The sequence below is a fragment of the Sinocyclocheilus grahami genome, unplaced genomic scaffold, assembly GCF_001515645.1.
Source record: "Sinocyclocheilus grahami isolate Dianchi unplaced genomic scaffold, SAMN03320097.WGS_v1.1 scaffold175.1, whole genome shotgun sequence".
In the NCBI taxonomy this organism is placed as follows: Eukaryota; Metazoa; Chordata; class Actinopteri; order Cypriniformes; family Cyprinidae; genus Sinocyclocheilus; species Sinocyclocheilus grahami.
Window position 1 is genome coordinate 1299258 of NW_015505354.1, and position 15738 is coordinate 1314995.

At 36.2% G+C, this 15738-nt stretch overlaps 1 protein-coding gene across 3 annotated transcripts in view; it reads left to right on the forward strand.

Moving 5' to 3' along the window:
- LOC107593693 (uncharacterized) overlaps positions 1 to 15307 on the forward strand; it is a 43495-nt gene extending 28188 nt beyond the window's left edge. Inside the window, exon 9 of one of the 3 annotated variants that reach the window (XM_016283543.1) lies at positions 15077 to 15307. In XM_016283543.1, the coding sequence (XP_016139029.1) occupies positions 15077 to 15180 (104 nt within the window). In that variant the 3' untranslated portion in view covers positions 15181 to 15307. Of the gene's footprint in view, positions 1 to 553; positions 686 to 13173; positions 13528 to 15076 lie in introns of those variants that run through there. The other 2 variants (XM_016283547.1, XM_016283546.1) reach the window with 2 other exon arrangements.
- The last annotated feature ends 431 nt before the right edge of the window (positions 15308 to 15738 follow it).

A 15738-nucleotide genomic window follows, 5' to 3' on the forward strand; every position in this document is an offset into this window, starting at 1 on the left:
GCGCATCGTGTGTGTGTGTGCGTGTGTGTCTGCGCGAGCGAGCGAGCGATAGAGAGAGAGAGACATCACAGTGGGGTCAGCTGTCTTAACCATGGCTTGTGTACTGCAAACACATACCAGCTTCATCACTGTGTCTGTCACGTGACTCTGTTCTCCTTTCGGGCTCTGTCTTTACATTTTATTTTGAAAGATGAAGCTTGCGATTATGGTAAGGCGCATTACATTTCCGACGAGTGCTTATGGTGTTCGGCCAATCACAATGCATTGGTCAGCTGGCCAATCAGGGCAGACTGCACTTGTCAGAAGGAGGGACTTTGTAGAAAACGAAGCGTTTGAGAGAGGCGGGGCATAGAGGACCTACAATAATGTACAGTATTTGAAAAATGTGTTTTTTGAACATTAAAGCATGTCAACATATTCTGTTACACCAAATACACAATAATGATCTTTAAAAAGCATCATATGACCCCTTTAATAACTTTTGAACCACTAATCATATCTGAATGCTTTAAAAAGTGTTGTAAAGAGGAGATTCTCTTATTTGGATATTCAGAGGCTCCGCAGCGCACGTGATTACATCATCACATTGACAACATTGATTCGTCAGAAGAAACCAATGCATTTCATTTCTCTGAGCCAAACCGGAACTATTGTTGATGCTTAGTCCCACCCCCATTTCTCTCTCATTTTGTGTGTAGTTTGTGAATCATTTGCACTGTTTGTATTTTTGTTGCAGAAGACAAATTGTTTTCACTAAATAGCTGCATGGTTTGTTTGTTCATACTCAGATTAAAAATATATTTCTCTGAAAAAGTCTTTTTTTTTATTATAAAAACCAGTTTTGTTATTATATAACCATTTCCATTCCATTTTCTTTACTCCCTAAATGTTTTTTTAGACATCTATATTGTTAGTAAACTAAATATACCTGTTTTTCACTGAAAAGTGCCTATAACAATATTGTAATAAATTGCTATAACTTGCTTGGGGAATGTTATATGTAGACCAATTTTATTTGGAAGTGTAAAACACCCAGATACAACTTTCTAAAGAAAAAAAATCCAAACTTCAGGAGTTTCTGTTTGAGTACACAGTAAAAAAAACACCCAATTGTTGCTTGCGTTTTTCTTAAAATTCTGGAAATGAATTCATTCTAACTGGGATTTTAAATTAGCTAGACTGAAACTTCAAGTTCTCCTGTTTATAATGATATTGATGCTGACTGCTAGAATAGGTCTTAAAAAGGTCTTGTTTTTTTGTAAAGTATTTCTGATATTCTCCTTCAAAAACTAACATAGGATTTTGAGGTTTCGTTAACAGTTTACTTTTAATTTCAGTCTTTCTGGCAGTTATGCTTGCTTGTGTTGTGTCAACTTTGTATTCTCTATTACCTATTTTTACATGTTCTTGATGTGTTTGATAGCACCCATGTTTTTCTCCAGGACCTACGTATTCTATTCCACTTCTTCTATGCCAAATCCATGTTTTTCTTATTTGAGTAATGTTAAAGCTGCAGTCTGTAAGTTTTGCCTCTGTCGCCATCTCTGTTTGAAAATCTGGAATTGCAGCTGAGTGCGGAATTATCTAGCTTGCGTGGGTTGTGAGTCGGCACGGCTCCAGTGCGGATGAATCTAATGTTCTGAAGAGTATGTGTAGCAGTCGGTTACCGCACTGGTGTGGATATTTACTGTACTTTGCAATCACAGATTCTAGCCTACATCTTGGAATATGACCCAAATAAGAATTTTCACCTTATATTGCCATCTGAACAAGTAACAAGTCTGTCACGTTTGTGCTGACCAACTGAGGAAAAAAGCATTACCATCAATCTCGCTACCAATGGTGATTAAATCTAAAGATCGGTTAGCTCATATCACATCAAACCATTCAAATTATTATTATTATTCTTATACTTCTCAAATGATTAATGTTAACAACATCAGCATTGGTGACTGAGTATAGTGTGTATTGGCGTGTATATTTCAATTTCTGCACATTCTAATCTAATTGTCATACTCTTCATATTAAGAAATTCTTTTAACCCAAAAAGCAAATTATGCTCCCTTCGAACTGGTTTTCTTTAAAATACAAATCTTTGTAATCCCAGGCTATCTGTAATCAGAAGCACATTTATAACTGGAATATAATTTTATTTTATTCACATGTTTCATAAACACACAATCCTTTATGGATTACAATCGCCATCAAAATTATACATTTAATTATTCTGGCTGCTGTGAGAAAAGAGAAAAGGCTATAAACGATCCGCCACCTGCAAGATCCTCACATGCAATAGCCTAGTAGCCGGGACAACTTCTTTGTTTACAGATGTGACGTAATGACGCAGTGCCATGCTCGAATTTCCTGTGAAAACCTACCCGTACCACTCAAATTAGAAAACATTATTATAAACTAACCGTTGTGAATCGGGCTAAAGTAAGGCGATAGTTTTGAACACTGTCTGGTTATGTACTTGCTCAAATATTGATTTCGGATCATTTTTAACCAAAAAAAGTTACGGACTGCAGCTTTAAATATTTTCCTTCTCAATCTAAATTTTACCATTGTATTGGTTCTTTTTGTGTATTTTTCCACTATTTCTGTACATTGGCTACATTCTTCTAAAATAGACTTTTTGCAATTTAACACTTATCTCTACTATAGGACAATTTGCAAGTTCTTGTATGTAAATTTGGTCCACTACTATTAATTGGGTTGGAAAATCAACCAAAGGCCATATCCCTACTAAGGTTATGGTCCCTATTACTAAAGTTACTAGTAATACTGGTTTGGGCAGACACGGTTCTTTCCATTCCTTCATTTTTCTTGCCCAATTTCATAGTTCCTGCAAACTAAAAATAATTAATGGGAGTTTTCCGGTGGCCCCCTCCATCCCCCTTTTCAACGGTCCTGTCTTACTCAAGAATAACCCTGCAACGTCATTCCCGAGCCAGTTCCATTTCAACCGCACAGGCGAGTATTTCGGGTTCTGATGTTGTGGTCAAATTCATGACTACCTTAATCATCAGAGTCAGTCTGTGTCGGTAGATCTTCTGTTTTTCCTTCTATAATAGGTTTTTGTTGTGTAGGTTTTGCACCTTTCTTTTTCTTATGCAAATACTCATTCATTCTTGCTTCAACATATTTTACTAGCTGTTATTATTATAGCCTGTTTTATGCCCAATTCTATTAATTTCTTTAGTGCTTCTACCACAGCTTTAACTTAAGCTGTCTGTGCTGTTCCTTCTATTTCTCCCTTATTTCTATCTTTCTCCTGCCCTCTCTGTTTTATGTATCCCCAGTGTGCCTTTTCATCTTTAACTGTTTTAGAACCGTCCGTATAGACTACTGTATACTTTACCAAATCTACTTTTTTCTTCTGACACTTTTTCTGTTCCTTGTGTCCAATTTTCAGATCTGGGTCTAAAAGCATGTCTCCCCATCTTTCCCATCTTGTGGTCTGGGCTTTACTGTATTTCACTTTATTCTTACTCAAGTGTGCCACCACTGGCTCGTCAGTGTTAACAAACATAGTCCTTCCTCTAGCCAGTCCTTTTAATTCTGGGTATCTTTTACTTAAGGCTGCTAACTTTTCAATTGGTGCAAACCTTTTCTCTGGGTTTTCCCATGATCCATACTTCTCACTAACTTTCCCACAGTCATTTTTACTCTCTCCATATGGGGTTTTATATAATGTTTTCATTTCTCTTTTTCCTAATTTTGATCCCTTCATTCTTTTTTCTATTCTGGCTAATTCTTCCTGCTTATTTACCTCTTTTAGTCTTAGTACTTTAAGGTAATTTGCTGCTAGCAAGTTTTCAGCACCCTCTATCATTTCTATTCCATGCTTGCATCCTAATTTTTTTTTTAGGTAGCTATTTTAAATGTAGTCTTAAAACAAAAAGTCATTAATTCTTCTCTCTTTACCAAGACCAGATCAATTAAGCTTATGAGAAAAACGGGACGTCTGGTCACCTTATCCCTACCCCTTCGGGTGCTGAGGCCATTGTTTCAGATCGCTAGTGCGCATTTTGGTAGCCTATCCATCCACTGCAGCTGCCATACTGAAACTAGATATGCAAACGGCCCTTATCCGATTGCAATCCAATGACAGGGACACACATTTTGAAGGACAAGACAGCCTATAGGATGTATTTTAAATGTCCGGTAGTCCTCAAATAACATTATAGTCCCGTCTCGTCTTGTTAGCGAAGACACGGCATAAATTTCGTCATAGTTTTTATCATCAAATATTAGTTTTAGCTCGTCAATGTCTCATCTTGGTCACAGAAAAAGTTCGTTTATGAATAATTTTCATCGTCGTCGTCGTCTTCATTGACTAAATTAAGTGCTCTACTCACAGCTTCCCTAATTATATTTCTTAACAATTTGCTCTCTTCTTAATATTGTTCTTTCTTACATGGCTGCGTATTATTGTATGTGCTGTACTTTCCCATTTCGGAGAACCTCTATTCACTCTTACTGTTCCTGCTTGAAGACCTAATCTAAACAGGAGTGTAACAATTTGAGTTGAATTACTGAAATAAATGAACTTTTCCATGACATTCTAATTTATTGAGATGCACCTGTACTCTATTTCCTTAAGAGTTTCTTCCCCTTAACATCCAAAAACTGCTCCAGCTATTCCTGATCCTTTAATTATCTGTGGATTTCCATTTACCACCATCATACCTCCTTAGGTATTCTCTATCCAGCCTTCATACATTCGGATCATTATCCGCTGTAACTGTATTTCTGTAATAGCCGATCGAGGTGGGTGTGGGTCAGCTACTGTAACTACACTATCTCTGTCATCATCTACTGGTGGTAAAGTAAGCAGGAACTCATGTGCATTTTGAAAGTCTGTCATTGCCTCTCTGTATATCCTAACCTTTTCCATATTAGGAGTCTCACCTTGAGACTTCAGGTTTTTTCCCATTCATAGTGTAGTTTTATTTTGCCCAGGTTCATTTTACAAACCATGCTCATAATGCCCTCTGCCTCTGAGGTTTTACACTGTATAGTCACTTCCTGCTCATAGTGGCTTCCTATTTCTAATTCCATTGTATGACTGCTAGGCAGACTTCTGACTCTTGAAAGTCTCCTCTCTGCAGTCCATCCCTACCTGGTAACTATAAAATTATTTGACCTGGCTCTGTTTCCTAGACTGAGGTTTGTGCCCTTAAGGCTCTTTTCTCCCAGGCTTTCACCCTGTGGTCTCCCCAGGTATATGTCTGTATTGAGATACTGCTGGATTTTCTCTGGGCTTTTTTACCTGTCATAGTAGAGCTTCCCCTACTTCAGGTTTTTCAACTCTATAACCCCTCTAGACCCTATAGGTCTCACGGGTAGCGACCCTGTTTTTTTGGCCTTTCAGTCCTTTCTCTGGACTGGAATATACTAATATCCTCAGGATTAGTATCACTGAATCCTTTCTGGATTGGTTTATATCGGTCTTACTGGTAGCTCTTCGATGTGGTATCTAGACTTTCAACTTAAAACTCAAACCTCAAGCCCCACAAGTTGGGCGCCATGGTACTCGGTGTGTCCTTTTATCTTGCACCTTTAACCCTATGATTATTCAGATAGGGTAAGGCTAGTCGAATCTAGCCTAAACCAAAGCACTCACCCGCCCACAGGTTGAAGTCCTTCAGGAATGACATAGAAGACTCCCTTGTTGGTTGTTCTTGTTTGAGGCTCAGTTCGTAGTTAAAAGTAAAGTCTTACTGGAGGCAATCATAACAATAGAATCTCTTATATTATTGGTTACAATACAAAGCAGTTAATGCATAAATAAAATTTTAAAAAATCAGCTAAGTTACAAGTTCTATAATCAAACTCTAAACTGCAATATTGGAGATGCTGATAAGCTCACCTTGTTAGGGTATCAGGTGTGCTTCACGCTTAATGCAGGCAGCATCTGAAGAGTAGTTGACTCCTCAGACCTTTTATACTACTTTTTGGGTCTCCAATTACTCATCAATGTCTGTGACTCATGGTGAATGTCCTTTCTTTGTCACTTACGTTCCTGTCTAGTACTCTTCCTCTTCTTCATCGTAGTCTTCATCTGGCTCACCTCCGCTTGATGTTGCAACATGCTCTCTTCACCCCTGTGTGTACCCTCTTGTTAACCTTTGTGGTTGATTACATAGCATCAAACTCATAAGCCTTTCACAAAATTTCACAACTGTTGCTTGCTCATCATAAAGCAATATATGGCATTAACATAAAACAAGCAAATAACAACATTGAAACGGGTAAATAGCAATACAATTATCCATATCCAAAACAGCCTCTTAAAAGTCCTTGTCAGTACTCCTAACAATTTTGGAACTTAAGAGCTCTTTTAAAGGGTTAAGTTGCTTTCTGAATGACTTTCTTCTTTACTAGGATCTTTTTCTTAAATTTTAAGAGGAAATGCCCACATTTCTAAGAATTTTCTTAGAATTTTGTCTCTAGGAGCAACTCTTTGCACTAAGAATTCATGAATACGGGCCCAGGAGTCATAGATGCAATCAATTGAAGAAAATAGTTTGCCGTTTCATCAGCAGAAGTCAACTTCAATACTTTGTATTGAATAGTTTGTAGGTCGCTCTGCGTACATACTCCAACCGAGGTCACTAACTACGTCATTACTTGGGTAAAAAGAATTCCGATTGGTTAAATTGTAGAAAAACAAATAAAATCGGTAACACTTTACAATAAGGTTCCATTAGTTAATGTATTAACTAACATGAACTAACAATGAACAATAGATTTATTACAGTATTTATTAATCTTTGTTAATGTTAGTTAATGAAAATAGTCGTTCATTGTTAATGTTGTTCATGTTAATTCACAGTGCATTAAGGTTAAAAAGCACAACTTTTGATTTTAATAATGCATTGGTAAATATTGAAATTAACTAATTAATAAATGCTGTAAAAGTATTGTTCATTCTTAGTTCATGTTGACTAAAGTAGTTAACTAACCTTACTGTAAAGTGTTACCGTAAAAAATCTTAACAGATGTACATAGTCAAAGAGCATATCTCTGAAGGTTATTTACAATACCATTGTTTTTTAACTAAGATTTTTTGTTTTTTAAAGAATTCTCTTCTGCTCACCAAGCCGTCATTTATTTGATCCAAAATACAGCAAAAGCAGTTATATTGTGAAATATTTTTAACTATTTAAAATAACCGCTTTCTATTTGAATATATTTTAAAATGTAATTTATTGTGATTTCAAAGCTGATTTTTTTTAGCATCATTACTCCAGTCTTCAGTGTTACATGATCCTTCAGAAATTATTCTAATATTCTGATTTGCAGCTCAATTTTTTTTTCTGACAGTTTTAAATGCTTCCACACTGCTGACATTTTTGTATGCTTTGGATCATGAGCTGTTCCAAGCCTTCTCCATACTTTTTTCTTCCCGTCATTCTGGTACAGGTTGATCTTAAATTCATCTGTCCAAAGAATGATTTTCCAGAATTTTTTTATGTTTTTTGGCTAATCTGGCCTTTCTATTCTTGAGGCTTATAAATGGTTTGCACCTTGTGGTGAATCCTCTGTATTCACTTGGTTGGATGTTGTGACGGGGTGTTTCTTTACCATGGAGAGGATCCTCCGATCATCCACAGCTGTTCTCCTCCATGGATGTCCAGGCCTTTTTATGTTGCTGAGCTCACCAGTGCGTTTGTTGTTGTTTTTTTTCATTTGTTTTTTTCTCTCTGAATGTTCCAAACTGTTGATTTGGCCACTCCTAATGTTCATGCTATCTCTCTGATTTTTGTTTTTGAAGCCTAACAATTGTCTGTTTCACTTGCATGGAGAGCTCCTTTGACCACATGTGATGTGGGTTCACAGCAACAGCTTCCAAATGCAAATGGCACACTTAGAATCAACTCCAGAACTTCTACTTGCTTAATTGATGTAGAAATAGTGAAAGAATAGCCCACACCGGTCCATGAAACAGCTTTTGAGTCAATTGTCCAATTACTTATTGTCCCTTGAAAAAGGGGGTAGGTACATATTAAAGAGCTGTAATTCCTTAACCTTTCCTCCAATTTTGATGAGAATACCCTCAAATTAAAGCACTTTAAGCCTATATTCATTATATATCTTGAATATGTTTTGGTCAACAGCTAAAATAATAAAAATTGTGCGCGTGCTTGAAGCCCTATTTTGCTTGCCGGTGTGGATAGCATTTTTTGCACACTGCTCCGCTTCTGAAGATGCATGACTTCAAGGCAACTCTGGGCAAACAGGCATGTCTTGTACTGGCATTTGTATGAGTTGGAAGCAGCTTGATATAAATTTCAAACTCCAGATACTTTTTTTAGAGGCTTTCAGGGAAAACAATGCATAGATTTTTTTTGCATAGTTTGTCCAAGGCTTTTTAAGTTGAGTATGTTTTGTTTATCGTATAAAAATAGAATTACAATTCATTTAGATAGGGTTTAACACTATTTGCTTAAAGTTGTCTTGTGTTTGATGATAAACAAATCCAAGTTTTATATACAAATATGCACGATCACTATAACCTTATGTAACAGACAGTGATTAACCTCATTCTTTTGTCTCTATACATAAAGATACAGATGGGCGAACATGATTGCCTGATTTTGTAAATGTGGCCAATTACATTTGCATTAAGCACCCAGTATGCGCTTGTCTATAATTTAAAGGAGTAGCTCACTTCCAGAATAAACATTTCCTGATAATTTACTCACCCCTATGTCATCCAAAATGGTCGTCTTTCTGTCTTCAATCACAAAGAAATTAAGGTTTTTGAGGAAAACATTACAGAATTTTTCTCCATATAATGGACTTAAATGGTGGCCAACATGTTGAAGGTGCAAACGGCAGTTTCACAGCTGTTCTCCTCCATGGATGTCCAGGCCTTTTTATGTTGCTGAGCTCACCAGTGCGTTTGTTGTTGTTTTTTTTCATTTGTTTTTTTCTCTCTGAATGTTCCAAACTGTTGATTTGGCCACTCCTAATGTTCATGCTATCTCTCTGATTTTTGTTTTTGAAGCCTAACAATTGTCTGTTTCACTTGCATGGAGAGCTCCTTTGACCACATGTGATGTGGGTTCACAGCAACAGCTTCCAAATGCAAATGGCACACTTAGAATCAACTCCAGAACTTCTACTTGCTTAATTGATGTAGAAATAGTGAAAGAATAGCCCACACCGGTCCATGAAACAGCTTTTGAGTCAATTGTCCAATTACTTATTGTCCCTTGAAAAAGGGGGTAGGTACATATTAAAGAGCTGTAATTCCTTAACCTTTCCTCCAATTTTGATGAGAATACCCTCAAATTAAAGCACTTTAAGCCTATATTCATTATATATCTTGAATATGTTTTGGTCAACAGCTAAAATAATAAAAATTGTGCGCGTGCTTGAAGCCCTATTTTGCTTGCCGGTGTGGATAGCATTTTTTGCACACTGCTCCGCTTCTGAAGATGCATGACTTCAAGGCAACTCTGGGCAAACAGGCATGTCTTGTACTGGCATTTGTATGAGTTGGAAGCAGCTTGATATAAATTTCAAACTCCAGATACTTTTTTTAGAGGCTTTCAGGGAAAACAATGCATAGATTTTTTTTGCATAGTTTGTCCAAGGCTTTTTAAGTTGAGTATGTTTTGTTTATCGTATAAAAATAGAATTACAATTCATTTAGATAGGGTTTAACACTATTTGCTTAAAGTTGTCTTGTGTTTGATGATAAACAAATCCAAGTTTTATATACAAATATGCACGATCACTATAACCTTATGTAACAGACAGTGATTAACCTCATTCTTTTGTCTCTATACATAAAGATACAGATGGGCGAACATGATTGCCTGATTTTGTAAATGTGGCCAATTACATTTGCATTAAGCACCCAGTATGCGCTTGTCTATAATTTAAAGGAGTAGCTCACTTCCAGAATAAACATTTCCTGATAATTTACTCACCCCTATGTCATCCAAAATGGTCGTCTTTCTGTCTTCAATCACAAAGAAATTAAGGTTTTTGAGGAAAACATTACAGAATTTTTCTCCATATAATGGACTTAAATGGTGGCCAACATGTTGAAGGTGCAAACGGCAGTTTCAGTGCAGCTTCAAAGGGCTCTACACGATCCCAGCCGAGGAATAGACGTCTGATATAGAGATAAATAGAGTGTCATTTTCCAAATGTATTTACTTTTTAACCACAAATGCACTTAGACTTGTGCCGGTATTCGGTAATGCGATATATCACGGTAATGAATATGCACGATATTGTTATCATGGGCACTTCTAAATACCCTGAATGATTATATATTACAAATTATTTTGAATGCATTTTAAGAATACTTTTCCCATCAACTGGTCAAAATGCACAACACCACTGTGTGCTGCGTGAAAGACGCGTGCGCACTCTGATGTAAATAAGCGCGAACGAGAAGCACATGGCGGAACATGTGAGAGAAGCTCTGGATGAAAGTGCACTTTCACACTCTGACTGCAGAAATAATAATAATAATAATAATGATTAATTTAAATGCAGCCGTTACCCCGGAAACCCTGTAAACAAAGCAGCTGCACTACTTCCTGTTTCTGAATCATGTTGAAATGATTTAAATAGCCATTCAGATTTGTGTATTTGCGATGATGTTCATCACAGTGCCAAATATTTAAATATTTAGACTTAATAGGCTATTTATTTTCAAACTTTTTTTACATTTGAATCTGGACTACAACATGCCCTAGATATTGTTTGAAAGTGTTTTGATTCTTTATTGTTCGGTCACTTTACATTAGGGCTTCATTAGTTAACATAAACTGCCAATGAAAAATTCTTCTGAATATTCATTAATCTTAGGTATTCCAATATTTAATAACAGGTTGTTAAAATCAAAAGTTGCAACTGTGTTATTTAATGAGCTAACATGATTAATAACTTCTGTAGCAAATGTAGCTATTGCTCATTGTGAATGTTAATACAATAACTAAGGTTAACTAATGAGGTCTTATTGTAAAGTGATACCTATTGGTCTTTATAGTTCTTTTGCACTTTAATCTGTGTAAAACTTTTAACTTTATACTGTATTGCTTTATTGCATTTAAATGTTGTTATTTTTGTTATAAGAAAAATGTTATTAAACCTGTTATACTGTATTATGACAGCACTTTTTAAAACTAAATTTCAATATCGTGATAATACTGCATACCGTGATAAGCATTAGCAATTAATCGCAACATGAAAATTTGATACCGGCATATCCCTATTTGCACTAGCACTGTGATGCGCAATTCACGCATTACATAATCACGTTGCAAAGGCACAGCTCTTCTCCTGTGTGCTTCGGTTCAGAAAGGTAGAATAAGGCAAAATCGTCCGATACCGTTGTTTTTTTTTTTTTGTAAAGAACATTTGACTTTCTTTGCATACTGTATTGCTTTATTGCATTTAAATGTTGTTATTTTTGTTATAAGAAAAATGTTATTAAACCTGTTATACTGTATTATGACAGCACTTTTTAAAACTAAATTTCAATATCGTGATAATACTGCATACCGTGATAAGCATTAGCAATTAATCGCAACATGAAAATTTGATACCGGCATATCCCTATTTGCACTAGCACTGTGATGCGCAATTCACGCATTACATAATCACGTTGCAAAGGCACAGCTCTTCTCCTGTGTGCTTCGGTTCAGAAAGGTAGGATAAGGCAAAATCGTCCGATACCGTTGTTTTTTTTTTTTTGTAAAGAACATTTGACTTTCTTTGCACGTTCACTTTGTAAACACTGGGTCGGTACTTCCGCCTACGTCACGTGTGACATTTCCGACATGACTATGTAATGCGTGGTTAAATATCAACTTTTTTTTTTTTAAGAAAATGACTGATCGTTTCGCTTGATAAGACCCTTATTCCTCAGCTGAGATCATATAGAGCCCTTTGAAGCTGCACTGAAACTGCAATTTGGTCTTTCAGCCCGTTGGCCACCATAAAAGTCCATTTATATGGAGAAAAATCCTGTAAGGTTTTCCTCAAAAACCTTAATTTCTTTGCGACTGAAGAAAGAAAGAAAGACATGAACATCTTTGATGATATGAGTAAATTATCAGGAAATTTGTATACTGGAAGTGAACTAATCCTTTAAATCAACAGCTTACATTTACAAAAGGAACATTTACAACCGCAGAAATAAGCTTTTTAATGAAAGTAATGGTCCATGTTAAATGAAGTTAGAAAATTTTTTTTTGTTCTGTTTAGTTTTATACATGCATTATTATATACACATACATTACATTTTATATATATCTATATACATCTATATATAATATCCTTTTGAGTGGTTATTAATCAGTATTTAAATTTCTTATGTCTTAGTTGATTGAATAAAGTTATGAGTTTCCATATACTAGTATTAGACACTAAAATGTATCGTTATTGGAATGTTTTTCCTTGTTCATGAGAAGCCTCTCCATATGTTAAATTTCTGTTTACTCTCAGGTTCATGGTGTCTGTGTAGGTCATCAGGGCCTCTCGTCTACATGACCAATATGTACTCGGAACATTTAGGTTGTTTTCTATGTCTGTACATGAAAGAATAAAGCTGAATGTGGTCTTAGGTTTACTGGGTTTTATATGATTCTTTGAGTCTTTTGTAGTGTGGGTTTGGTGAAGTGCACTAAAAACATTCACAGTCTTCCAAATTGGCCCATAACCTAATCAGTTTGTGCGTAAAGAAATTAATTCAATTTTGAGTGTTGTACCGGCAGACAACCCAATTTCCAATGGTTTTAGAGGTCAGTTACTCCTTGTTGTTTCAAAGAATAGTACAACAGAAAATGCGACGAGTATAAACGCCACGTCCGTTTGGGAGATGAGCGTGCAGTCAGTGGTGGCTCCTGGTGCGGAGCCAGGCGAAAGTTTAAACGAGGCTTAAAAATGCTTTGGTGGACACGGCCATACCGAAGAGGGCCGCAGTAAGACAAAAATATGCTTTTGTTGGGACACATTTCTTTTTTCTAATGCTGGTGATCATTTCAACCCTTCTCTGCTAGAAATAGCCGTAGAGGCTGGTAACAAATAAGAAGCAGAAATAAGCAAAATTAATATTCTCATTTAAACAATTTGGCATATGTCACTGATTTGTGAATGCATAAGTTCATTTTCACTCAGACTGCTCTACCTTGACAGGTCCATCAAGATTCTACAACTGATCATTCATCTGATGGATGCAGTCAAGACTTGGAAGCAAACTGCTTTGCCTGTTTTTCCATATCGCTTTGTCTTTGTTCATGACCAAACACCTTTTTTTTTTTTTTCTTTTTTTTTTTAAGGCTGCTTTTTTACAGTATTTACATAGGTAGACTTGTTTTAAATGTTTTGTTTTTTCCTTTCTCTTTTGATCGAAGAAACATTTGTAGCAGCACTATTTTAGTGAGTGATTAAACCGTCTTTAAGTGAAGTCAGTGAAATCGCAATGTGACTGCTTGTTTCTAAAGGTCTGTTGCCATAATATTAAAAATAAATTCATAGTTCCTTACAGAAGCTTATTTCTGTTGTATGATTTGTGGGTACCGTTTCTATATCCTTCAAGATGTCCATACCTTAATCAGGTTGTCCCATAGTTTGAACAAAACATCTCTATCCCTTTTAGCATCTGCATTCTTATAAAGCTCACTGTTTTCCATTAGAATTTAGGCTATCCATTTGCTCTCCAATTAATTTCTGATATCCATAGCTTACTCACACTGGGAGATGTGCACAGAGACACTGATCTAACAATATTGATCAAAAGAAGCATCCTCTATTTTATTTTAATTGGGGTTCTACTTGAATACTCCTGTAAGCCACTTTTCATTCTCCCAACAACTTGCCCACATGATGTAGTGCAGTACCATCTGCGCAAATGACTGTAATGCAGTGTTATTCTGCCTCGACCTTGACTGCTCTCAGTGTAGCTTTATTCATTAAGCATATGTGATCCTGGAGCACAAAACCAGTCTCAAGCCACTGGGGTATATTTGTAGCAATAGCCAAAAATACATTGTATGGGTCAATTATTGATTTTTCTTTGCCAAAAATCATTAGGATGAACACTGAAGATGGGTCATGGATGGGACTTCCAGCATGACAATGACCCGAAACATACCGCTAAGGCAACAAAGGAGTGGCTCAAGAAGAAGCACATTAAAGTCATGGAGTGGCCCAGCCAATCTCCAGACCTCAATCCTATAGAAAATCTGTGGAAGGAGCTGAAACTTCGAGTTGCCAAACTACAGCCAAGAAACCTTAATGATTTAGAGAGGATCTGTAAAGAGGAGTGGATCAAAATCCCTCCTGAGATGTGTGCAAACCTGGTGACCAACTACAAAAAAACGTCTTACCTCTGTGCTTGCCAACAAGGGTTTATGCACCAAGTACTTAGTTGTGTTTTGCTTGGCGAGCAAATACTTATTTCAATCACTAAAAAGCAAATCAATTTCTAACCTTTATATAATGTGTTTTTCTGGATTTTTTGGTATTCTGTCTCTATTAGATAAAATAAACCTACCGTAAAAATTACAGAACATTCATTTCTTTGTAAGTGGACAAATTTACAAAATCAGCAGGGGATCAAATAAATATAATAATATCCCCACTGTGTGTGTGTGTGTGTATATATAATATCCTTTTGCGTGATTAAGTTTTTAATCAGTATTTAAATTTCTTATGTTTAAGTTATGAGTTTCCATATACTAGTATTAGACACTAAAATATATCGTTATTGGAATGTTTTTCCTAGTTCATGAGAAGCCTCTCCATATGTTAAACTTCTGTTTACTCCTCGCAGGTTCACGGTGTCTGTGTAGGTCATCAGGGCCTCTCATCTACATGACCAACATGTACTCGGAACATTTAAGTTGTTTTCTATGTCTGTACATGAAAGAATAAAGCTGAATATGGTCTTAGCTTCTCTCCTTTTCTCTCTCTGAGAAACTACACTTATTGTCTGTGTTTTGGGAACAGTACCCTGATAAGAGTAGGAGCCTAGCTACTCAACCTTGAAGTAGATAAGTGTTTCTCAATGTATGTGTGTTGGTATCTGTCTGTGCAGGACCAGTCTCCAGGGGCAGTCATAACGGCAACCAGGGTGGAAGGCTCATCTGGACATCTTGTCACCCTGATGCACTGGGTGGCAGATATACGTCTTGGGAGTGAGACATCGTGTGTCATCTAAATGTGACCGGTCTGGACCTTCACTCTGCGTTGTGTTGATAATTTAATGAGACCGGACAACAGAGATTCCTCAGACCACTTTTTATTCTGAATGAATAAAAATGAAAATTAATGAAAAAAAGTCAATCCGTGGCCTTTCTCCACAATTTCAGCATTGACCTTTCCCCAGCCGCGCGAACTGACTTCATATTACATTTTTTAAATGAACTGCCTATGATTAAATCAACATGTAAATTTTTTTCTCAATATAAAACATTTTACATGAATTCAAAACAACAATATTAACAGAAACATGGATAGAAAACATACCTGAATGAATAAAAAGGAAAATTGTCAATCCGTGGCCTTTCTCCACAATTTCAGCATTGACCTGCCAGTCAAAACGGATCATTTTAGCCACGGAACTGACATACATGGTTAATAAAACAAAAAAATACATGCTTCATGTTACACAATCTCTATTAGTGTTTCAGTAATATTAAACTATATTTTTAACAAAAAAAATACATATTAATCACAAGAAACGAACTAATTTGAAAC